At 37.8% G+C, this 23,830-nt stretch overlaps 5 protein-coding genes and 1 long non-coding RNA gene across 9 annotated transcripts; 2 read left to right on the forward strand and 4 right to left on the reverse strand.

Annotated features, from left to right (window-relative positions):
- Window positions 1-2,548: 2,548 nt before the first annotated feature.
- Window positions 2,549-23,079, reverse strand: LOC103842475 (DEMETER-like protein 3). Of its 2 annotated transcripts, XM_033286120.1 has the most exons (24): window positions 22,893-23,079; window positions 22,482-22,719; window positions 22,293-22,382; window positions 21,598-22,134; window positions 21,431-21,490; window positions 21,253-21,318; window positions 21,022-21,129; window positions 20,058-20,384; window positions 19,888-19,978; window positions 19,404-19,818; window positions 19,241-19,320; window positions 19,080-19,164; window positions 18,912-19,003; window positions 18,774-18,842; window positions 18,650-18,686; window positions 18,478-18,560; window positions 17,662-18,183; window positions 17,547-17,583; window positions 17,415-17,472; window positions 17,203-17,339; window positions 17,056-17,121; window positions 16,841-16,994; window positions 16,625-16,757; window positions 2,549-2,560 (listed from the first exon to the last, which is right to left on the reverse strand). In XM_033286120.1, the coding sequence occupies exons 2-23, from the start codon at window positions 22,708-22,710 to the stop codon at window positions 16,648-16,650; spliced, it is 3,453 nt and encodes a 1,150-aa protein (XP_033142011.1). In that variant the 5' UTR covers window positions 22,711-22,719; window positions 22,893-23,079; the 3' UTR covers window positions 2,549-2,560; window positions 16,625-16,647. The 2 variants fall into 2 exon arrangements, with proteins under 2 accessions (XP_033142011.1, XP_009117384.2); XM_009119136.3 differs by lacking the exon at window positions 2,549-2,560 and having other exon boundaries at window positions 16,534-16,757.
- LOC103842148 (UDP-glycosyltransferase 73B3) lies at window positions 2,569-4,555 on the forward strand. The gene is made up of 2 exons (XM_009118801.2): window positions 2,569-3,583; window positions 3,874-4,555. The coding sequence occupies exons 1-2, from the start codon at window positions 2,590-2,592 to the stop codon at window positions 4,326-4,328; spliced, it is 1,449 nt and encodes a 482-aa protein (XP_009117049.1). The 5' UTR covers window positions 2,569-2,589; the 3' UTR covers window positions 4,329-4,555.
- On the reverse strand, window positions 4,414-6,257 carry LOC103842050 (CBS domain-containing protein CBSX2, chloroplastic). The gene is made up of 8 exons (XM_009118693.3): window positions 5,850-6,257; window positions 5,681-5,768; window positions 5,527-5,591; window positions 5,352-5,400; window positions 5,085-5,140; window positions 4,853-4,968; window positions 4,723-4,780; window positions 4,414-4,646 (listed from the first exon to the last, which is right to left on the reverse strand). The coding sequence occupies exons 1-8, from the start codon at window positions 6,045-6,047 to the stop codon at window positions 4,572-4,574; spliced, it is 705 nt and encodes a 234-aa protein (XP_009116941.1). The 5' UTR covers window positions 6,048-6,257; the 3' UTR covers window positions 4,414-4,571.
- LOC103842244 (polyadenylate-binding protein 2) lies at window positions 6,418-10,473 on the reverse strand. Of its 2 annotated transcripts, none has more exons than XM_033286129.1 (9): window positions 9,945-10,473; window positions 9,737-9,855; window positions 8,584-9,243; window positions 8,119-8,196; window positions 7,916-8,005; window positions 7,693-7,830; window positions 7,127-7,279; window positions 6,871-7,020; window positions 6,418-6,797 (listed from the first exon to the last, which is right to left on the reverse strand). In XM_033286129.1, the coding sequence occupies exons 1-9, from the start codon at window positions 10,153-10,155 to the stop codon at window positions 6,579-6,581; spliced, it is 1,818 nt and encodes a 605-aa protein (XP_033142020.1). In that variant the 5' UTR covers window positions 10,156-10,473; the 3' UTR covers window positions 6,418-6,578. The 2 variants fall into 2 exon arrangements, with proteins under 2 accessions (XP_033142020.1, XP_009117148.1); XM_009118900.2 differs by having other exon boundaries at window positions 7,103-7,279.
- LOC103842338 (probable E3 ubiquitin ligase SUD1) lies at window positions 11,495-15,893 on the reverse strand. 2 transcript variants are annotated; one of them, XM_009118976.3, is made up of 9 exons: window positions 15,540-15,893; window positions 14,685-15,368; window positions 13,837-14,592; window positions 13,530-13,741; window positions 13,096-13,455; window positions 12,831-12,991; window positions 12,582-12,745; window positions 12,338-12,484; window positions 11,495-12,252 (listed from the first exon to the last, which is right to left on the reverse strand). In XM_009118976.3, exons 1-9 carry the CDS (start codon window positions 15,891-15,893, stop codon window positions 11,755-11,757), a joined length of 3,336 nt encoding a protein of 1,111 aa, XP_009117224.1. In that variant the 3' UTR covers window positions 11,495-11,754. The 2 variants fall into 2 exon arrangements, with proteins under 2 accessions (XP_009117224.1, XP_009117278.1); XM_009119030.3 differs by having other exon boundaries at window positions 11,755-12,252; window positions 12,831-12,988.
- On the forward strand, window positions 17,977-18,718 carry LOC117132368. The gene is made up of 2 exons (XR_004455921.1): window positions 17,977-18,203; window positions 18,407-18,718. It is a non-coding gene; the product is annotated as an uncharacterized LOC117132368 (long non-coding RNA).
- Window positions 23,080-23,830: the final 751 nt, after the last annotated feature.

Below are 23,830 nucleotides of genomic sequence, written 5' to 3' on the forward strand. Positions count from 1 at the left end.
GCTTCTTTCTTGGAAACAAAACAACAGTTTTGGAGGAAATACTCTTGAGGGTGTTCTGGTAGACGAAACTGTAAAATACATTTTCTTTCACTATATATATATATATATATATATCGATTCTCAACCAATACTGAATCATATTGATCATCCTCTGCTTTCATTGCTGGTTGAATGTTTCAATCTACCAATTAGTCTCCAATCTACAATGATCTCTCATAGTTAATATATTTAAATATAAAACAAACAAGAAATCAATACATCTCAGTGATCAAATCTCATAAGCGTGATTGTAATATATGTAGACTCTTCTTTTTTTCTCGCAAATCACTTCAGTATTTTAAGGTATAGCTGAGACCTTAGAGCTTCATTATGAACTGAATATTGTGTCGATTTTCACTATCATGTCCCTTACATGAGCACAAGAAAAGAGCTATTCAATTGTAATCACCACAATACTGATCTGTTTAAAGTTAAGATATTTGAAGCCACATAAGAAATAGATGTTTTAACATTAAACTTATCTTTGCAGGTCGACTGCAAATATCTATAATATTGAACAAAGCTAAAATAATTATGAACAAAACTATAGATTCTAAGGAGAAAAAGCTAAAAGACATTGTCGCAAGTTTCGTCTTGCAATTTTAAAGAGCGTGACCGGATGGTTTGATTAGTGTAGACCTGGGGATTTTACCCGGATCCGAGAACCCGAACCGAAACTAATCCGAAAATACAGGTTCGGATCGAAGTCCGGGTCTAGGCTAAAATATATATTGGGTATAATTATTTTGGATCCGCGAGTTTCAGTTCGGTTCGGATCCGAGACCCGATCGGATATCCAAAATACCCGACACTTCTAATATATATTGGGTATTTTTGGGTGTTCAGGTATATTTTTGGTATCATAGCTATTATTTTTAAGTTTTAGGTTTAGGTTTTTGGGTATAGTTTCAGGTAAATTTTAGATTTCAGAAATATAATTCGAGTACTTGAATAAAAATTTGGGTATTTTTTAGATCTTTGGATCAGATTTCGGGTAAAAATTCGGGTGTTTTCGAGTTTTCGGATATTTCTTTCGGGTCTTCCGTATTTTTTGGTTTTTGGGTATTCAAGTCCAATTCAGATACTTCGGCTCTTAAATATCCGAACCGACACGAATCCGGAAAATACCAAAAAATTATGAATATTTTGTGGGTATATAAATTATAGACCCAAATTTATCCGGATCCGAGAGAAATCAATCTGAACCCAAACATAAAATTTTTAAATATCTAGGGTCCAAATGTCTAAAACCCGAAGAACATGGATCCAACAGGAACCAATTCGAACCCGATAACCGAGCCATGAATCAGACATTTCACACGCACGCCTCTCTCATCAAAGAATCAAGAAGTTAGTCATGACATCAACAGCGATCTTCCTCCGTTCGATAGGGGGTGAACAGCACCTTACCACTTGCAGAGGGAGCTATGGTCAACAGGTCGTTGCTCGCTCTCTCCACTGACGGACTCAATTAAGGTCTTAGTGTTTGTTCTATTAGACAAGAAATATCATTTTTTTTTAATCAGAGAAATATCACATTTTTTTTACTTTGTAAAAAAAGAGTTGTACCTATACGAAATTTCTCTCTTTCTCAGTATGATTTCTATCGTCCAAACCTAGATTTGTAACAAAAGTTAAGAGTAAAATATTTTACTCTCAGTTTCACTCAGTTACATCCAATACTCTAGAAAATGAATCTTTTATTTGTTGTTTCCACTTTTTTTTTCTACCCTACAAAAGCAAGAGTAAACCGGCGGAAACAAAAAGCAACATATATCTTTCCACTTTATTTTTACTTTAATTTACTCCAATTTAGGCTGTCCACGTACCAGTCATACCCAAAAAGAGATGCCTTTATTTTACTTTTTGTCTTTTTATAATATTTACGGAGCATCATTTAAATCAAACTACCTGAGATCCACATAATATTCTATATGTATGCTGAGTAGCTGGTTGAAAAAGAAATGAAATACAAATGGTAGAATAACTTACTCACCAGTGTCACTTGTGAGCGGTAGACAATGACCTACATAATGTTTTCATAAATATTACGTACGTATAAAAAATAAAAGTGGGGGACAATAGAGTGGAGCCCCCATACCAATGTTTCATATAACTCGGCTCTGAATAGAGCTTTAGTGATTTTCTATGGATTGTGTCAGCAAAACTTGCAGCACAATCTCATATTATATATTAGTCAACTAACTACACTTATATAGATTTTGACATTGATTTTTTAAGTTAAAATTAGACGTCTGTAAAGATGTCAGAGCATGAACATAGGTTTTTTAAGAGTTTTTTTAGGAGGGTTTTGGCACTGTTTGCGGGCCCCACCGACATGTGGCGGTTTGCGATTGGTTAAAAAAAAAATTTTAGGATCCCTTGCGATAATCATGGTCTTAGATCTAGTTGACCAGAGAGTTTCGGTCTATTATAAATAGAGAGAACTACATTTTAAGCTTCTACAACCATTCAACTCATTTACAAGCTTTTCAGAATCTTTCATTTCTCTAAAAATTTGCTCCAAACATCTCATTTTCGTTTCGATTAATGCCAAAAATGAGTAGTGATTCTCATAAACTCCATGTTATGTTCTTCCCTTTCATGGGGTATGGCCACATGATACCAACCCTAGACATGGCTAAGCTTTTCTCCAGCAGAGGAGCCAAATCCACAATCATCACCACACCTCTCAACGCCAAGATCCTCCAAAAACCCATCAACACATTCAAGAGCCTGAACCCTGGTCTCAAAATCGAGATCCAGATCATCGACTTCCCTTGCGTGCAGCTGGGGTTACCAGAAGGATGCGAAAACCCTGATTTTTTCACATCAAACAACAACCCTGACGAAAGACAAACCATGATGTTAAAATTCTTTGCGTCCATGAGGTTTTTCAAAGACCAGCTTGAGAAGATTCTCGAGACAACGAGACCAAGCTGTCTTATCGCCGACATGTTCTTCCCGTGGGCCACAGAAGCTGCTGAGAAGTTCAACGTGCCAAGACTTGTGTTCCACGGCACTGGCTACTTCTCATTATGCTCTGAACATTGCATCAGAAGAATGCATAAACCAAAAATGATCAGTGAGCCATTTAAGGTCCCCGATCTCCCTGGGGACATTACGATGACTCAAGGACAGATGAGAGACCTCGACGAAGAAACCGATATGGGGAAGTTTCTGATCGAGGTTATAGAATCTGAAGTGAAGAGCTCGGGTGTTGTCGTGAATAGCTTCTACGAGCTAGAACCTGAATACGCGGATTTTTACAAGGGCTCTGGAGTGACGAGAGCTTGGCATATTGGTCCGCTCTCGGTTCAGAACAGAGGATTTGAGGAGAAGGCTAAGAGAGGAAAGAAAGCGAGCATTGACGAGGTTGAATGTCTCAAATGGCTTAACTCCAAGAAACAAGATTCGGTTGTGTACGTTTCATTTGGGAGCGTTGCTTACATCAAGAACGAGCAGTTGATAGAGGTCGCTGCAGGGTTAGAAGCTTGTGGCGCAAGTTTCATTTGGGTTGTGAGAAAACGTGGTGAAAGCACAGGTAACTGATAAACAAAAACACATGCATTGATTGTCTGTTCACAATAGTTTATACCATGGTTCTAAATCCTAACTGAAATTTTTTTTCTTAAAATCATATTTATACGACTCAAATCGGTTTACATCATTCTAAATCGGGTTAAACCGTTCAAAATTGGTTTAAATCGATTTAAATTAGTCTAAATCCGTTAAATTATTGTTTGTTCACAATAGGTTATACTAAAGTACTGGAGTTATGTTTGAAAAAAAATAACAGCCTATGTTCGGTTTCTATGTCTTTATACGAAACAGGTGGAGAAGAATGGTTACCAGAAGGGTTTGAAGAGAGGGTGAAAGGGAGAGGGTTGATAATAAGAGGATGGGCTCCACAGGTGATGATACTTGACCACCAAGCAACCGGTGTGTTCGTGACCCATTGCGGCTGGAACTCGGTTCTTGAAGGAGTGGCTGCAGGGCTTCCGATGGTGACGTGGCCGGTTGGAGCGGAGCAGTTCTATAACGAGATATTGGTAACGCAAGTGCTCAGAACGGGAGTTAGCGTGGGAACCAAGAAACATGCGAGTATGGGAGATTTCATTGGCAGAGAGAGTGTGGAGAAAGCGGTGAGGGAAGTGTTGGTTGGGGAAGAGGCCGAGGAGAGGCGAGGAAGGGCGAAGAAGCTGGCGGAGATGGCTAAAGCCGCCGTGGAAGAAGGAGGGTCTTCTTATAACGACCTAAGCAACTTCATAGAAGAGTTTAGCACATGATGTGCTTTTGAGTTTGAGACTTAATAAGATCATTTTTGAGTTGGTTTGGAAATATCGATTTTCGTTAGGGATTTTACGCATGTGATACTCATATGAATTTGATTTTTTTCTTTCCTGTATGCATAAGCAAAATCATATGAAAGTAGTTCAAATTCTGTTTGGTCGTTGTGTCTGGTGGTTATAAGATTATTTACTTTTATTAATGGAATAAACAAGATTTGCTATTAGCTATATAAGTGCTGGCTATGTTGAGTTCTCGGTCTCCCGCTTGATCTGCAGTGCAGCCCTAACAACGTTTCCCCTTGTAAGAATCCCAATCTTTGTTCCGACCAAAAAAAAAAAATACCAACCTCAGATCAAATCAAATCAAACAGAAAAAAAAAGATTATCTCACCAGTTTTCCATCTGAATCCACGACTGGTAATCTTCTGAACTTTGTTTCCAGTAGCAACCTGGAGACAACACATGGTTACATATCTTTGTAAGACATGTTGCTTTCAGAGACCAAATTGAGCTCATAGTACCTGGCAGCATCTTCTAAATTGGTAGAACCGCGGACAACTAGAGGAGAAGGAGTCATCAAATCTCCAACCACTTGTCCATGTGTCTTGCTTATCAGCTTCTGGAGTTCGTTAAACGTCTAGTAACAAAAAAAAGCCAAGTCAGAAATATCATATAATTTTCAGGAGAGTTGGGGACAAACACACTAGTCCTCAGATATAAATAACAAACAAAGATGGATAAGTAGAAACGTACCTTCCATGAACGGTCGACGTTAGGGAACATGTTTGTATCATTTTGGCTGCTGCGGCCTATAATTCCATAAGAAAGAGAGGTTAAGTTGCTTCATCAAACAAAAATACATCAACCGAACTAAGCAAGAAAACTATGTGGCCACAGCATACTAAGAAGATCCACCGTATATATAGTCAAGAACTGAGATCAAACAAACGAATACTAACATATTATGCGAAAAAAAAAACCAACAGAAGACTTAAAAAAAAAACTTGAATACATTACTACCAGAGATGGAGTCGAGCGCAAGCAAGTCGTAATCAGAAACAACGCCAACCTGCAAGGGGAAATTACAGCAGAGGAGTAAGTAAGATCCCATACAGATCAAGCTTGGTATTCAAAAGCATCCTTAAAAAAACAAGCAGAGAAACAGAATGAGAAAAAAAAAAGAGAAAAGCTATACCAGATTCCAATCATCATCAATTACAGGCAATCCCGTGACTTTCTTCTCAACCAAAAGCTCCAATGCTGTTACAATTTCAAGGATAAATACATGTTAGGTAGATATTGTCACAAGGAAGGATTGTTTTCTATGTTTAGCATCATTACTTACTTACCATCATCGACCGATGTTGAGGGCTTAACAACATGCAGATGCTGTCTCCCTGTCATGAAATCACCAACTGTGTATCCCCCGTTTTTAGACTGAAACAAAACAAACCTCACACGATCAAACAAGCAAAGTTTCAAACTTTAAAGATGAAAAGGATGAACAAGCGCACTCACAGGAACAGAGTTATTAACATCAGAAGGAGCTGCGAAGACAGCAGATGCGGTGACTAACGGTGAAAAAGTGGAGCGACGACGAGGATTAGAGAGAGGAGGAGGAGGAAGTGAAAATGATGAAGAAGTCGGATTGATTAGTGATGTATGTAGTGAAAGTGGCGTTATGGGCAGATAATTAAACAGAGAGATGGAACCCATACTAGTTTATCCTCTGTTTCTCACTAATTCCAACGGAAAACAAAAAAAAAATCTTTAAGAATAAGAATAAAGAGAAGAGTTTGATTGAGTGGTAAAAGTAAACAAGTTGGTGATAAGTGCTGGTGGGGGGAGAAACTCCTGTTTTGGCTTTTAACTGCTGTTGGATTTTTATGTCCTGACCGTTGAAATCAGAAATAATATCTATCAAGCCTAAACTCCCAAGTACAAACCACAAAAGCCACCTACTTGTCACACTCACAAACAGAGTGATCAAATCCTGTATTATACTCTCTTCTCTGTTTATAATCAATTCGTTAAACCTGTTTTAGTGCTAATTGTATCTTGAGAGATGATACAAATATCATTGTGGTTGAGCAAAGCAAAGCAGAGCAGAATTTTTTTTTTTTTTTTTTGAAATTTAAATAAAGTTTGATAAACCACACAAAAGCACAAGTTATGGGAAAGACAAACGGAACAAAGAGAAAACAACTGCAAATGTAATTGTATGGGAGAGAGACTGGATAAAGAAGTTTAAGAGAGGTTCAAGGAAGCGAGCTGCTCGGCTGCACCACCAGCAGCGACGCTCCTGAGTACATCCATAGCCTCTGCAACTTTGTCCTTGAGAGCTTCTGGCGACTCCAAGAGATGGAGCACTTCCGTCTGGTCCATCTCCAAAAGCATCCCAGTCACTTTGGCTGCAGACTCTGCTTCAAGCTGCTCCACCAACGGGTACAGATTCTCACCCAGCATCTGCACACACACACACACACAGCAGAGTTAGACAAACGCAAAACTCTATTGGTATTTTTAGAGAATCTCTCACCATCCTCTGCTGCTCTGGAGATGCATTAGCCAGATTTGAAGCCAAAGCTCCAATAGGCATTGTGTTGTTGTTGCCCATGTCATATGGAGCTACATCACCACCACTGCCACGCCCTTGAGAATACCGTAACATCCGACCCCTTGGATGCATCTGATCACCCATCCAAATCATACAATCAAACTTTTATAATAAAGAGAGATGAGTAAGCCAAACCAGTTTTTATTGAAAGAACCTGGTGCTGCTGCATCATGGGAACTTGGTGCTGGGACTGTTGGATCCCTCCAGGGCGTCTTCCTCCTCCTCCAGGACGCTGCTGTTGCTGAACCATAGGCATGAAGTAATTGGGTACATGGCCCCTACCACCAGGTCTCATTCCAGGAACAAGCTGCTGCTGGAACCCATACCCAGGCTGTGGCATTACACAAACCACATGTTAGTATTATTACCCCAACAGTTTTGAAATAGAATTGGGAAAGACTCAAAGTGTGAATAGAGCTAAGAGCAACCCCATTGGCAAGTTTCTCAAATAGGGGTTCTTAACTAATTTATATCAGTATTTTAACATTAATCTAATTATCTAGCTAAAATTAATTATTTTTGATAAATTGAACCAATTAAAAATAGGCAAGTGTTGTTGTAGTTTCTCAAGGGTATCTAACAATATCTCCTTTGAGATACTTATCCTTGTCTCTCTCTTAATTCTCTTAATTTTTCTTTAATTTTATTGTAGCAAAACACAAAGAGGTGGTACACTTATAGTGTGACTTAGAAGCACCTAAACAAGTGAATTACCAATAGACAAATATCTTTGTAAGAGATTACCTGGGGAGGAATCATGTTAGGAGGGGCCTGACCGTAGAACATTTGTTGTCCAATACCAGGACCACCAGGGGGAAACATTGGCATGCGAGGACCAGCGGATGGCGGCATTGCAACTGGCCTCACTTGAGAAAACTGAGCCTGTTCACATCATGTTCACACAAAGTATATGAGTATTTGGTATATCACAAGATGAGGTGATGATGATTCCAAGAGGAAGCAAAACCTGTAGTCTGACCCTTCTGTCTTCCTTCCGCTGTGCAATAGCAACATAGAGTGGCTTGCCTTCCACCATTTTCCCACTCATCTGTGACATCTGTACAAAACATTCCACTTTTAAGTATCAATGAGAGTGTCTTCCCTTACACATATACTCAACAGTCTTCCCTCATCATACGTATACTCAAGAAGAGAATATAACAGACTTACAGCTTCTGTTGCTTCTTCAGGAGTTGAGAAAGCAACAAAACCAGACCCTTTGCTTATTCCACTAGGATCACACATCACCTGTCATGTTTAAAAAAAAAATTATTTAGAGAAACAAAAGTAGTCATGTGGGTTCTGGTAGTTTGGACAATTTGGTTTCGGTTAGTTCGATTCAACATAAATCTTATCGGATTAATCCGAAATAAAGTTTGGTTTGGTTAGTTCGGTTTTTGAAAATCCTACCAAAGTTTTTGATTTCGGTTATATTTTGGTTTAATTTTTTATAATTCAGATAAGTTCGGTTAATTTTGTAACCAGTTAACCAAACTTTTTCAAATAACCTACCGAATCGAACCGAACTCGTAACTGAACTAACCGAAAATTTTGGTTCTGCAGGTTCAATTCCAAATCCCAGCCCTAAACAAAATATTCAATTCACTGAAGATCAAAAGAGAAAGGATACCGAACCTTGCAAGATGTAACGGTACCAAAAGGAGAAAACATCTCTTTGAGTGTCTCATCAGAAACGCTAGAATCCAAATTCTTCACATACAAGTTCGAACTCTGAAACCTCTCCGCAGCTTCCCTCAAACTCTCTTCACGACGCACCCTTAGCTCCGTCTCCCTCTCAGACTTCTTCTGAGCTCTACCAACATACCACTCCTTATCATCAAACATCTTCCCATTCAAAGACTCCACAGCCTTGGCAGCATCATCAGCGTTTTCGAAGTTGACAAAACCAAACCCCTTAGACTTCCCTCCTTCTCCATCTTTCATCACCACAGCACTCGTTATCTCACCATACTCGGCGAAAGCGCTCTTCAAGTCATCATCGGTAGTACTCTCCGCGAGATTCTTCACGTAGACGTTGGTGAATTTAGTTTTGTTTGCGGTGGAGTCTCTTTCTTGTTTTCTAAGGAACGGACCAACGTACACTTGCTTGTCGTTTAGCAACATGCCGTTGAGTTTCTCAATGGCTTTCTGAGCAGACTCTTCGTCGGCGTATTGCACGAAGCCGTAGCCTTTTGACTGGCCTGAAGCGTCCACGGCTACCTTGCACGACACGATGTTCCCAAAGGTTGAAAATGTATCGTGTAGCGCTTTGTGGTCGATGGACTGGTCCAAATTCTGCAAAATTGTAACCAGGTTTAGCAAGAGAGAAACCAAATAAAACAAAACACACAACTAAAAGGAAAAAAATCTACTTATTTCACAACTTTCAAAGTAATAAAACAAGTTTCAATATCAACAATGTTCTAGACGGTAACTAGACGAAACTAACACATTAACAAATTATTGATTTATTTTATCTAGACATCTGATATTTTAGTTTTGAGTTTAACTGTTTAAGTTTAAAATTAATTTGATGAATTATAAAAATTATATAATACGAAAACTAGACAAATTTGTGGATTTGACTAAGTTAACAAATTTAGACTAATTTAGATCGATTTAGACTAATTTAGGGTTTTAGATTGATTTAGGCTAATTTAGATCAATTTATACCAATTTTAACCAATCTAAAACTAAAACTGTTTAAACCCACAAGTTTGAACAATGATATTTTCCTTAACAATCATCTCTTCTTACATCAGAGGTTAGGACAGAGACAAAGAGTTACCTTGATGAAAATGTTACCAGCGCCACTGATGCGAACACTAGGATCACGATGAGAATACATAACCCTTATAGGTTTCCCATAAAGAGGTATGTAATTGAGTTCCTGGATTGCTCTTGCAGCTGCAAACACAGAACACGACAAAAAAAAGTAAGTGGCATTACACACAAAGGAACACAACATTTTCAATTAAGAAAGCTTAGTAAGTTACCATCTGGTGGATTGGTGAAGTTAACGTAACCATAGCCGAGGGATCTGCGAGTGGCTGAGTCTCTGCAGACTCGAACAGACACCACTTGGCCCATTTGGCTAAAGGCTTCGAAGAGCTGCGAGTCCGTCACGTTGAGATCCAGATCACCTACGTAAAGCGACGTCGTTCCGAAATGAGTTGCCGGGGCCACCGTTGTCTGAACCTGAGCCATTCTCTTTTTTTTTGGGTTTTTTTGAAACTTTTTTTTATCTTTTTTTTGGGGAATTTTTGATTTAACTCTTCCCTCCCCTCTCGTTTATTAGCTGACTGAAACCAAATCGAAATGAAGGAACAAAAGGAACAATGAAGCTAAGAGACTTTTTTATCTTTTTTTGTGGGTTTTTTTTGTGGGGATATATCAGAGGAGAGGGAAGATGAAAAAGGTAGGAGCTTGCCGGCGGCGAAGCCTGCGACGGCGAGTGAGATAGAGAGAGAAAAAAAACTGTGGGCGAGAGATTCTAGGCGGAATGAGTTGAGAAAGATGAAAGAGAAAGCATTAGGATATAAACCTAGTAGAGATGGATTTTAGGAAGATCTCAGCCGTTGGATTTGAGTCTGAAGTAAAACGTAAGAGTTAAGATTGAGTTTGACTTTTGAGAGTTAGTTGGTGATAAGGTCGGAAAAAGTCAGACTTACGCGTGTGTCACATATTAGCTTAGCTGTTAAATTATGATTATTGACCAAGTTTAATGTAGTTAGAATAGTGATACATTCGATTGTGTGTTGGTACACGCACATTCATAGATTATTAACACTACGATATGTCATTTGTATTTTACATATTTTCTTTGATTTATCTGTTGACAATTTGTTTTTCTAGAGGCTCATTCGTAACGTTTCTTTTAAGCAAGTGCTGTTCTTTCTTTAATTAAAAACAAGTTAGTTCTTATTCGAAGATGTAATAGTTGTGTTTACAAACTTATTTATTAGTGTTACTTGCAAGTCATGGCCAGCATTCGCTCATATGTTTGTAAGAAGTATCTTAATCGACTAGCATTATGATAAGATTTGACCTGTGAAAACTATATTCAATTAGATATACTACGATGCTGTTCCAATGGAGCTGCGGCATAACATATTTATGTATTTGTTACAAGATTTATTATGTCCTGTAACTTGACACATCATTACACGAACCATTGTCCTTTTCTTTTGTGTCGTTGGATCTCTCGCTTTTCACTCTCATGTTTTGGAATATTTGTTTCGTGCCTACCAAAGCGGTGTTTATGAAGATCTTTTAGTTTTTTTTCCAGGAAAAAAAAAGCTAAAAACAAGAGAAAATCCAATAGCAAGATCAGCGAATCTGATCCTCAAGGCTTACAGTTACATGATGCACTAATAAAGAGATGAGAGATAGAAGTGCATTACAGCAACGCAAGGGTATAGACCAACAATAGTATTTCAACTGACACTTAATTTTTCATCTGTGCTTACGATAACTTGTTAGATAAGTGATCTACCGAGCCATCCCTAACGGCTTGCATGCACTAGGCAAAGAAATTAGAATTTGCAAAAAGCAATCGTTTTCCAAAAACATTACAATAGAAAGATGAACTAACGAAGCGTTATAAACTTATTTCTAAAGATCTTTCAGTTTTAATAACACACACAAAAAGGAGAAACGGATATATATAATTTACACATCGACAAATAAAAAATCTTTTAAAGCCAATCCCTTACGGATTAAGTAGAAGTACACAAATGTTAAACGACTCAGTGACCAGTTTCCAACTGTTGTTTGGTTCGCCACCTGACACAACACTACTCTTTTCTAAGCTTCTTGTTGGATAGCACGTCTGAGCCTAAGTCCAGTATCAGCATCTCCCTCACGTCCTATCAAGACCCCACCATCTCCTGCAGCATCTTCACTGCTCTGGTTTAAGTTTTGGTTAGCCAAGGCAGCTTCCCCAAAGTTATGGAGCCTCCGACCAATGAGATAACGGTCATCACGGATGGAGTTGTGAAGGTTTCTGAACCAGACATGGCATCTCTTTGCACAAAAGCAGAAGAGGCTCACCGAGAGACAACCTATCCAAGCGAATCTGTAGACCGCCGAGTTCACAACTAGCGGATAGCCGAGCATCGGGAACACTCCTCTCGCCAGGACGTAGGGAACGCATAATGCTGTCAGAAGCTTCATCACGATAGGGAATACAATCTCTCTCAGTACCCACAAACCTTGAAGCCTCGAGAATCCATCTTCTCTTACTCTCTCAAACTTTGCTCTCCAGCTATCATCCATTATCGGAAGCATATGATCCAACATTACCTGTCCATTGTCGTCGTTATTTTAGTGACAAGATATATAAATTATTATGTGGTAAAAAAAATAGCTAACGGAAATAAGTAATTACCAGTCTAGTCCAGATCTTCAAAAAGATGAGGCCAAGAGCCCAGTCTTGATACAGAAGGAAGACAGGACTTTCATCTACTGGGACTCTCATTGGGACGATCACCAAAAGCTCAAACAGAAGTCCGATTAGTACCGGAATGATAAAAACCTGTTCAGTCACCAATTTCAAAACACAGAATCAAGAGTCAAGTGAGTTTGGAGTATCTCAAATTCAGAGTAGAAAACAACAGCGCAAAACCACTTACCCATATGGCTAATAGTACCGAGCTCTTGAAGACAATCCCACACCATTTCCATATTTGGTTAAGCAAGACTGAAGTCCTCCTCGACTTGACATGCTCGATAGCATACCTTCCCCCAGATATGGCAGTCCAAAAGGCATATGTGCCAATTACGAAAGCATACAAATCTACAGATTTAGGAGAAGATTCTGTTAAAATTGTGATTCCTTTTAGAAGAATGAAGCACAAGATCAAATCTAAACACATATTTACCATTGCATTTGATGCCATGCGTTATTGGGAGAACTGGGATGGCACTGAACAGAGCACGTCCGAGAGAAACTGGTACGACTATTAATGCCGAATTGAAGAGAAGAAGTGTAACCCATGCATAGAGTAGTAGAAGGATTATCCGGATCACAAAGTTGTACCTGCTAAAAACATGACGTTCATTTCAGAATCTTCTATATATACCAAGAATGTGAAAATTCCAAACATCAAGAAAAACTTTAATGCCATTCTAACGCAAGTAACTTACTCTGTATCAGATTGTTCTTCATCATCTTCATATTCCTCACCGGCGTTGACATTATCAGCACGGAGGAGATTTCTGTTAGGGTCATCAGCTGCTGGAAGCGCAGCTATGGCCCTGTCAGGTCCACCGACCTGTGCTCTGTTCTGCCTTCCTGGTTCACCAATTCCATTGTCCTGACCAACGTTGTCCTCTGGTCTTGGTAAGAGGAAGTCTGTCAAACCAAGGGCCCAACCGACGGCGGTGAACCAGCAGCGTAGAAGGGACTTGATTGTGGTCCGAAGTCTGAAATGCTCGATGATAAATGGTATGCATATTTGAAACAGAAGCATGTCGGCCGGAATCTCAGTGAATGGGTCGGATACACTGCATAGATCCAAAGTTAGAAAAGTTACTCAAGACAAGATCTCCAAAAACGAAGATAAGCCAATATTACTTACGATATGTCGAGCGGGAAGATTGAAGGAGCCATCCGGATAGCTAGCTTGACTGGTAAAAATACCAGCATGACAATCAAACTACCGTAAACTGCAACAGATAACAAAACCCTCCGAGCATGCTTGTGTACTGGATCATCAATCAAATCTCGGAATGGATTATAATTAGGATCTGCGGGATCACGAAGGAAATACAAGACTCCAGGGCGAAGAACCTGCAATTTATACAAGAGTAGAAAACAATATTAGATAGCAGAAGAGAGATAAACCTCTTTCTAGAATAAAATTGTGACCAAGGAAAACACAGTACCCCTCGAAGAAGGCTAACGAAGATGCTTATCTGCAGCATGTACATGATTCCAACAACCCAGTGAACAAGTGAGCTTGCCAGTGGAGAAATTGATAGAAACTGTACTCTGTGAGACATTGTTTTACCAAACATCCTAACCGTGCAAACATCTAGCCACCACCCACACATCAGCGGGAAGACTCCAAGCTCGATGACCAAAAGGAATGCAACTTTGATCATAGTCATCAGATGCCTCATTGCTGCCAAGAACTGTCTGAGGAGGGATGGTACGGCTTCTACCATTGAAGCGATACCATAAAATCTCCCAACAGTCAGTGGCTCACCCTTGGCATAACGAATCAGTGCAATGATTCCGAGGTAAAGGAACACCAGCAATACAATAAACATGTACCCAACAGTCAGCGTTGTCACATCAGATAGCTTAGACGAACCTGTAACAGAACCTTTTAAGAGATCAGCAGCAACAGATAGAGTACTGTTTGCCCCGTTCAGTTCACTTCCGTTGACTTTCACCATCTCTGAGAGCTGACCAAGCAGTCCATTTTCTTGGCCCTCGTTAGTCAAATTTGAGACAGAAGTCAACGCACTCTTCAGAGTTGTATTTTCCAACGCTGAATCTATAAAATGCATTGATGCGGTCAGGGCAGGGCCTCTAGCAGCAGCAAAAAGCCACGACAGATGATACAATATAACCCGTCCTAATGTGAAGGGCACAAAGATCACAACCCCAAGGAATATCATATTGCTTGCCAGAACCTGCAAAAAAAATGAAGATTTTAATGTGAGGACAAAAGAGAACGACAAGAGAAAACAAAATAAATCCACAGGAGGAGAAACATTCAACTTACAGTAAAGGCATTCTCAACCAAATGAAACACCGGACCCTGCATTCCAACCAGCTCATCAAACGGAACATCTTCAGCACCATCAGCGTCATCCAAACCATCAAACATTTGTTCAACCTGAGCCTCGAGACGAGCCGCTTGTATATCCAACCTCGCCAGAACATTTTCAGGATTCCTTCTATTGACCTGACCAACACCAGCACCCTGATCTCCAGCATCTTCAACATTCCCCTCTCCAGCAAGGTTCCTATTACCCTGCCCAGCAGGTCTCCTCGCAGCACGAACACCGTTCCTCTCCCCTTCATCTTCTCTCTCATCCTGTCCTCCCAACTCCCGCAAATGCCTAAAGTAATCCCTCAACGAAGTCGCCCCGAGGAAAATGAAGACAATGCTAGCCGAGAGCAAGAACCCGTGCAAACAGTCGGTGAGAATCACTGTGGTAGAGATGTGGCTTAAGAACAGCCTCTGAGCTTCCCCAAAGCTCCTCACAAAAGCCAACCGCCAAATCCAAAACGTAATAAAGGGAATGGTGAGAAGCCACACGGAAAGCACGAAACTCAACCGGAGAAAGAACTGCAACACGTGGCAAGCTTTCATCGCGATCCCAACAACAAACTCCTGGAAAGGGAGCCTCGTTGGAGCATTCTCAGCATACACTGGTGAGAACGAAAACGGATGCTTACAAACCTACAAAGATTAAAATCAACAACAAGATTCAATCATATCAATCATGAACTGTTATATTAATTTCAATCAAGAACCATAAGCATCAATCATGAACTTTATAACTTAATCCAATTATCTTAATTCTGCAAAATCAAGAACCCTAAATAATCAATTTATAAACCAAACGGAGACCTCGCATTGACGAGCGTTGCTATGATTAAGCCACTGAAGGAGGCAATCCTGATGCACGAACTTGATGCTCCCGCTGCAAGCGCACGGGTACCGAAGCGGATTATCCGCTTCCCCCGGGTTTCTGCAGATCCTGCAAACGTCCTCCTCGTCTTCGTCATCATCAACGTATCTGGAAGCTGTAGCCGTCAAAGACGCGGGATCCACGGCGGAGAAGGCGGTGGGAGAGGCCTGGCTCGAAGCGGAGAGGGAGGAGGATGAGGGAGAAGATACCGACGATTCCGATGCGGCCTCGGAAGAAGCGGCCGCCCCGCCAGAGATGGATAGCGATTCGGATTCAGCAGAGGAAATCTCCATGGAGAAATCCGAGCTTGGGTTGACGAAGGGCTCTCAGGTGGTTGTGATGCCGGCGGGTGATTTGGGGGAAACGAGTCGACTCGGTGAGTCTTATGGGAAACGACGAAGGCCACCGAGGGAGATTGATTGGTTTTATATGGATGGACTAGACCGGGACCTGTAAACCGGTGATTTGACGGAATTGCCCTTCCCTCTTGTTTAATTATCAACGGTTTTTGTCGGTTACGCGTCTTTGGCATTTGGGCTTGTGGGCTGAAGAAATAACAAAAAGCCCATAGTAGTTGAGGCCCAAACCTGATCAGCTTGAGTATACGGTGGAGAGATTCGACAGAGAGACAAGGAGGAGACATGGGTTCGCTGTTCACTCCTCTCTCTGCTCTCCCTTCGCGCCATTTCAGCTAGTGTCTCGTGTTGCTCTTCTGGTAAGCTCGTTTGACTTTATAAGTATCTAACTTTGATGTCATTGTAGAGATGCTGAAACGGTCGATTGTTTGTTCTTGAGCTTGAGCTTTGTGTTTTCAAATGAAGGGACTTTTTATTGTTGTGTAACCAGGTTTTATTTCCATGTGATATTTGAAAGATCATGGTATGTATCTCTATACTCTATTGCTAAATGGTATGAAGATGAACATATCTAACGTCATTTTGAACAAAATATATGAGATGAAAAGAAAAACTTGTTTACTACTAAAAAAGAGTTTTTCAATGTCTTTGATAACTAAAGAAAATACTAATAATAAAAGAAACAAATCGATCAGTCTCTCATGTGCTTTTCTCCTCTCTCGTCGGGTGGGGTGTGAAGTCTGCGGACGAGTCCTTCTGGAGTTCGTTGCTTTCTATCAAATCCTCTCATGCATACAAATCCTGCACATCACACCATCATATTGTTATTCATATATTTCAACTTAATAATTAAATAAAACTCAAAACTAGACAACGTTTGTTACCAGTCCAAAAACATAGTCGAGTTCTTGTTTCCTCTAACAACCGAAAAATGGATGACACTGATGAACCACAATATAGCGCACGCTTCTCCAACCCATTACATAACTCTCTAGAAAACACAATAGGTTCTAAACTCGTCTCATGATCTGCAAAAACCTGGAAAAAAACACTTTTCAGTTCAGTGAAAACCAATACAATGCAGAAAAAATAAACTTACCTCATTGGTTTGAAAGTATGTGCCATTAAGTGGGAAACCACCTTGCATTGCTGTTCTACAAGGGATCTGTTGAATTTGCATTGTGATCCATGTAAGTTCAAGTCTATAGAGTTATTAGAATGATAAGTCTTTTAATTCAGTTTTTACCAGAATTGTTCCACGGTAAGTGTTTGAACTTTCTTCTCGTATATTCCAACAATAAGAACAAGTCTTGATCACGCAGAGGTTTGTTCCATCTGAGTCACATTTCTTCTTTGGTGGCATGAACGAGTTTGACGTTTCACCTAGAAAGAAAAAGTCGGATAAAAAGCTTAGTTTATGCTTTATGTGAATGATAATAAAGTTTTGTGTGTTCGTACCTGGTTGCCAAAGAGCAAGAAGATATGGACTAGGATCATCACATTCTCTTCTCTCAAACTATAACATAAAATAAAATAAAATTCAAATATAATGCAAATTTTTAGTATTATATTGTATGTATTTATACTTACATCATTGAGAAGCTCATGTTTATCAGGAAGCACATATCTGCAAAACAGACAATTAGATTACATAAACTCCCATAGTATGATAATCTTGCAAACGTATATAAAAAAAAATACTTACACCACATGTTCAGTTCTTAATCTGTCATAATACTTTGTTTTACGAGGCAGCTTCATTGGAATGCATGCATTCTCCTGGGTCATGACAGCTAATGCTTTAGAAATCTCGTCATCAGAACCGTTGAACATCGTTCCAATTTTCTTAAACACATCCACCACGTTTTGTTTAAATGCATCAATGTCGATATCCATTCCAGGAATGGCAGCATTAGACCGACAAGAACTTCTGCAAGGAGTATCTTCAATGTCTGGCAACTCGGGAATTTCTCTAGCTGGAGAAGTGGGAAACTCAACTATTGGCTCACAACAGTTAGTTTGATTACTGCATTCAGTGGAAACGCATTCTTCAATCGAGTTTATCTTTGATGTCATCTTTGCATCGTTATCATGACAATATGAAGTTTGAGACTCTTGGGACTCTTGGAACTCTTGGGACTCTTGTGACTCTTGGAACTCTTGGAACTCTTGGGACTCTTGTGACTCTTGTGTCTTCTCTTCAGGACCCTCGAGCAGAACTTTGGAACTGAAAGAGAAAAAATAAATGTAAGTCAACTTCTGTTAAAATAAATTGTCTTTTAGACCTTGGTTATATGGTTGCCTTTTGAGAACTAGATACGGTTTAAAGAGAGTTTTGTTTTGTTTTCAAAATTCTGTGTAATTATGTAACTAACAAATGAGACTTCTCAAGTTTGTTATTGTCAAGAAAATTAAATAAAGTAACATATTTCTTCTTTTTGTGTACATAGGCAATGGTAAAGAGACATGCAATGATACTCGTATTAAAGTGCATCCTAATGTATAGAAGAAAGAGTGTAACCTGACGTATGCACTTGCAAAATATTTGCATTCTGATTTCATCGGACATGCATTACAGTTAGGAATAACCTTCGTACAGAAAACCTGTGGTTTACAAGATTTAGTCCAGATGAGTACTGATATGTATTTAGCTGAAAAATATCATAATGAAAAGGTTTGTTTGTTAGGTGCACCTTTCCAAATGTTATCATCTGATAATGTAACTCGTACCTATAAGAATAAAAGTACTAAGATGATCAGTACATGTCTATATGATATCATAAATGATTAGTTTGTTAAAAACAAATTTAAACTTACAGTGTTTCTTGAGGTAGTTTACATAGTCGTGGCCAAAGATATTTTTGAATTGAATCCATTGAAGGATACCTAATTGAAAAAGAGTAAAGTGTTAGTTGTTTATATTTCTAATTTTTTTAAGAAAAAAAAATACTTAACTGAAATAATTGATGCAACTGAACACCATCTGGCAAAGGTTCAAGAGGAACCCAACCAAGCCGAACCGCTATACGTCCAACATTTGTATCAACCTATACACATCCAAAAGATAGTGATGGTTAAAAGATCACAAACAGATATGAAATTTTTAATAATATTATTTCATACCGGAAAAGCTGAATGTTTAAGTCCTAAAAGTCGCACGCATTCAGCACTCTTTAGCCCTATTCCTTCTATCTCCAATAGATATCTCCTGATAATACAAAAGTATTAGTGACTTTTTCCAATATAAAGCTTAAATAACATAAAAGAAATCAACACAAACATACTTCACTAAGTCAGAAGGAGCATCTCGAAGCCATTCAAGATCCACGGTTCCATTTTGTTTTGCTTCGTCGTTGAGAAATTTCTTTAGAAAGTAAAAAAATAAAGACATATTAGTGTCTCTAAAATAATATATCACCATGACTTTAAACAAAAATAGTTTCTTACCAAGATTTTTCTTGCAAGACCATTATGTTGTCCTCGTTTCATGATGGTGTCAGCAAGAACTTGTTGATCAGATAATCTTACAGCATTCCAATCAACAGTGTCCATATGTATTGTATCCCTAAATCCTTCTTTTGTGTAGATTTTTCTCAAACTCTCCCAATCAACACTCTCATCTTCCATGATACCAGTTTTTTTGTTTTTTCTTTTTACATCTTTCTCATGTTGCTCTAAATTTTCTTGTAAGGAGACAGATCCAGTTGAGCTTTTAGCATCATCCTTCTCATTCTGAATTGGTATTTGACCATTAGCAACCAAGTTATTAACCTCTTGAGGTTCCTCGATGAAATATGCTAAGCTTTCCAAACTTTCTTTTGCATCCACCGGAAATTTTGCAGCAACACTCATGAAAGCATTGCTGTAGAAAATAGTTGTTAGAGTAAAACATATTTCATATCAAAGTTTTGTAAATTAATTCAGATTTTACCTTGAGAGGTAGTCGGAAACATTTTGTGTCAAAAATACTCCAACCACTGAATCAACAACCGAACCTTTCCATTGTTTAAATTTCCTATTGCCTACAAAATAGAACCAGTAACATAGTTAAATGCACAAATTTTTTGCTAACAAAATATCTTACAAATAATAACAATGTACCTTGTAGAAGATGCATCCGATTGATGAAAAGTTCTATCCGGCTTTGAAAGATCTCTCGTTCTCCTTTCCACTTGGACTCTGTATTTTCCTCATTGGAATATGATTGATGTGGAAGATCGTTTTCCATTAATAAAACCCACTCTTTAATGGTTTCAGGATCAAGATTCACTTTTGCAATAACCAGTTTTTTCTTTGCCTTGCCCAAAGTTGTTACTCTTCGATTGATATTCAATTTCTCCATCTCCTTGATTAACTTGGCAACACCTTTAGTAGTTTTTTTCATAGACTGTTCAGGCGTTATGTTAGTAAGAGATCTCATAAGTATATCTGCAAAAAAAAAAAACAATTAATAATGTGTAACCAAATCAACCACCTACCACTATATGTTAGATATGAATTGCAAACTGAATAAAATATAGTTCGTGTTCTATAAAGAAATGTGAAATGTAAATATAAAGCATGATATAAAATTGATTAATTCTAATATACATTCTAATTTACATAAATTTATATAGAAAATATGCAATGTGGATGCATTACAGTTCATGAGATTCATAAACGATAAGCATATGGAAAATAAGTAGAATATGAAAAATGAACATAATACAGAAAAAAATATACAATCAAAAACATAGTTTATTTTACGTTAACATGTTGAACCCTATTATTATTATTATTTATCCTAGATACAGTTATTCTTTAAATGTTCAATTGTTTTATACCTATACATGTTACTACTGTATGATAGTTGTAGAGGTGAATCTAATGATGGTGTTCACAGTTAACTAATTCTTCTAATGTGTAGTAAATGTATAAAAAAAAAATCAAAGTTTAAATCAAAAGTGATAGCTACTTGCAAGATTTTTATGATTTTTTTCTCCTATAATTTGAAATATAAAACTGGTTTCCGTGTAATGAAACATCAAAATTATTTTTCTTATAAATCAAAAAAAAAAATGGTTACCTTCTTTGTGTAATGGAACATCGGCTAGTGATGGAAGATTGTGTTCCCTTTGATAATTTAATTGTAGAGTTAGATTATTCATAACTTTCTTTTCTTCAGTGTGTAAATCTGTAAAATTGATTATGTTATGAGTATACACGTAAAAACAATATATACATAAATATAACTAGATATAGTAGAGAAAATATCAGATTTTATGAATATATAATAAATTGTATAAACACTAATTACCTTTAGTCTGAACTGAAGCATCTTGACGTCTAATTTTCTTAGCCTTTTTCAAATGTTCATTAGAGCCTACACAATAACAAAAAATCATATAAACTGATATTGCGAAATTATTATCATCTATTCTTATCTAATAATTTAAATAAACACTTTACAACATTATCAAAAATAAAAGTTTTACCATCTGTTATTTTCTGGTTAGAATGCATCAAACTCAGCTTTGGTGGCATCTTTTTTATATCTGTCAGAAATATATAGATAATCAAATTAAATACAACATCAACAAATAATTAAATAGGTATATAATAAAAATACTTCAACAAAGAATAAAGAAAAGTAGTTGATTACCTATATCATCTGGATGAATTTCCACCAATGACAAAGTTTCTTCTATGCATTCATAAGATAGAGCAATCATAGTCCACCTGGTCATATTTTTCTTTCGACTAGACCTTTTTGATTGCTTTTTCCAAATGGGCATAGGAAACGAGATTGGTGATATCAACACATGAAAATCAATCCTGCGAAGTGTGGTCATCCTCCTTTTGCCTTTTGGAAAACTAGGCCAAAAACTTCTACTAAACTCAAGACAACCAGAAATAACTTCTTCATCGAATGGCAACGTTCGAGCAACACTCTTTTTTGCCTTGTTTTTTCTTCTTTTTGGAGAACTCTGCTTTTCTGGAGTTTGAAGCTCAACTATATACTCTTCTTCATCACATTTCTCCTTTTTACTCCTTTTATTAGATATAGTTCTCATTTGAAGATTAGCACGATTCCTTGGTTTTTTGCCATCTTCCATAATCATTGGCCTATGGAATCTCTTTTTGGATATCTTTTGAGAATAGTTCTTCTTTCTTTCTCCATTAACATGTTGTGAATCATCTTTCACCAAGTAAAACAATCACAAACAAGATCAATACATGACAATTCGTAGCTACCTATAATTTATAATATATAGTGTTAGTGAAAACTATCTTTGTTTGATAGTTGATATGTTTGTGCTAACTAAATTTTTCTTAGTAGATGTAGTATTTTTTTACCTTGAAGAATTGTTGACTTAGCATTTTTCTCTTCAGTTTCTTCTTTAGAGTTTTCCTTCCCTTGTGTGCCATGAAGACTTTGTAGATCGACTTGTACCAACAAATTAAATAAAAGCGTAGTAAGTAATTGATATATACTATAGATTACATATCAGTTTGAATTAAATATTTGGATTGGTTTTTAATTACCTTTAAAAGTTTCTGGTTCTTCACTCTTTTTCACAGACTCCTCTTTAGTTGTATTGTTTGTGTTGAAATCTGAAGAAACAGAACTTGCAGAGTCATCAATGTTTTGTAACTTATTGAGCAGCTTAGGAGGCTTTCGTCGAACATAGAATTTCAGTGGCTGTTCAGGCTTAACCGGTGTTCCTTGAACAACCAAACCGGAAAAATTGTCTAGATCTTTTGACTTCTCCATTGTTGTCTCCTGTGACATATACATTGATTAGAAAACCTTTTATAGAACTCAACTCAATTTAATTGAACTAATCCTCGGTGAGATACAAAGACTTCTTACAAAGATAATTTGACCCAAAAATAAGATTTTCAGTTTCAGAGGAACGATCGTTTATGGAGAACTAGAGGCGGAATTAAACTTACAGAATATAATTGCTGAATACTCTGACGCAAGAGAGAGACAGAAGGACTTCGAGAAGAATAGTATATCTGAAGCACACACGATTACCTCAACTTCCTTCAGAGAAAACCTTCGGGGAAAAAGTAAATATATGAAAAATAAGAAAACACGATCTCTTATTTTCCTGTAGGTTATTTTCCTTTTTCAAATTTGAGGGTTGTTTTTCCATATTTTGATGACGAGATGTTTAGATAATTATGCTAAATATTTCCCAAAAAAAACAGAATATTCAAAATTATCATGGATTTTTATCAGTTTGAAAAAAAAAATTAAAATATAAAGAGATTTTCCTATATTCTCGTGGTTTATCTATTTTTTCAAGAAAATCTATCAATATAATTTTTATACTAATATTTTGCATTTTTGAAATGTAACGCTTAGTTTATTTCGAAAATATACTAAAAAAAAAAAAAAAATCAGCAGCTACTTTTGTTCACTGGGTTTGGTTAGGGGCCTCCAGGTTATTTTATTTGTAGGTTCCTCTAGTAGAGAATATTATGGACTTTTGTCTATTAGTTATGCATAAGTTCATGTATTTTTAGAAAACTTAATTATTGATATTTTATTTTAGATGTTGTATATTATATAGTGAAACTGAAAACCAAACAAAACAAAGCGGTTGAAAACATTATTACTTTGTGATATATGAAGCAAAACTCTCTCTCTTCTCTCTCTCTTCTCTCTCTCTTCTCCTCAAAAGCTCTCTGAACTTTGGCCTCGCTTCTTGGCTCCGGCGGTCGTCCTCGGCGCGCGTGACCGTCGGGAGCCTCCTCTCCTCCTCCTCCTCCTCTTTTCTCTTTGCTCCGTTTTGCCTCTTTGCGTCTCTCCGTCGATATGTGTGATATTGTGGTCGGAGCTCTGTCAAGGATTCATCTAGATCTGCTCCGGGGGGGGTTTAGAT

The sequence above is a fragment of the Brassica rapa genome, chromosome A01 (assembly GCF_000309985.2).
Source record: "Brassica rapa cultivar Chiifu-401-42 chromosome A01, CAAS_Brap_v3.01, whole genome shotgun sequence".
In the NCBI taxonomy this organism is placed as follows: Eukaryota; Viridiplantae; Streptophyta; class Magnoliopsida; order Brassicales; family Brassicaceae; genus Brassica; species Brassica rapa.

Excerpts from the sequence above, each read along its gene's own strand:
- LOC103842475 (XM_033286120.1), bottom strand. The coding sequence starts at position 22,710 with ATGGAGAAGTCAAAAGATCTAGACAATTTTTCCGGTTTGGTTGTTCAA. Across the intron at positions 21,491-21,597 it reads AATTCATCCAGATGATATAG|ATATAAAAAAGATGCCACCA; the intron begins GTAATCAACTAC and ends TATTTCTGACAG. Across the intron at positions 17,122-17,202 it reads CTTACCGTGGAACAATTCTG|ATCCCTTGTAGAACAGCAAT; the intron begins GTAAAAACTGAA and ends CAAATTCAACAG.
- LOC103842338 (XM_009118976.3), bottom strand. The coding sequence starts at position 15,893 with ATGGAGATTTCCTCTGCTGAATCCGAATCGCTATCCATCTCTGGCGGG. Across the intron at positions 14,593-14,684 it reads TGGTTGAGAATGCCTTTACT|GTTCTGGCAAGCAATATGAT; the intron begins GTAAGTTGAATG and ends TTTTTTTTGCAG. Across the intron at positions 13,456-13,529 it reads ATCTTCCCGCTCGACATATC|TGTATCCGACCCATTCACTG; the intron begins GTAAGTAATATT and ends GGATCTATGCAG.
- LOC103842148 (XM_009118801.2), top strand. The coding sequence starts at position 2,590 with ATGCCAAAAATGAGTAGTGATTCTCATAAACTCCATGTTATGTTCTTC. Across the intron at positions 3,584-3,873 it reads AAAACGTGGTGAAAGCACAG|GTGGAGAAGAATGGTTACCA; the intron begins GTAACTGATAAA and ends TATACGAAACAG.
- LOC103842050 (XM_009118693.3), bottom strand. The coding sequence starts at position 6,047 with ATGGGTTCCATCTCTCTGTTTAATTATCTGCCCATAACGCCACTTTCA. Across the intron at positions 5,141-5,351 it reads TGCGCTCGACTCCATCTCTG|GCCGCAGCAGCCAAAATGAT; the intron begins GTAGTAATGTAT and ends ATGGAATTATAG. Across the intron at positions 4,969-5,084 it reads ACGTCGACCGTTCATGGAAG|ACGTTTAACGAACTCCAGAA; the intron begins GTACGTTTCTAC and ends TTTTGTTACTAG.
- LOC103842244 (XM_009118900.2), bottom strand. The coding sequence starts at position 10,155 with ATGGCTCAGGTTCAGACAACGGTGGCCCCGGCAACTCATTTCGGAACG. Across the intron at positions 9,856-9,944 it reads CTTCACCAATCCACCAGATG|CTGCAAGAGCAATCCAGGAA; the intron begins GTAACTTACTAA and ends CTGTGTTTGCAG. Across the intron at positions 7,021-7,102 it reads CCATGATGCAGCAGCACCAG|ATGCATCCAAGGGGTCGGAT; the intron begins GTTCTTTCAATA and ends ATGGGTGATCAG.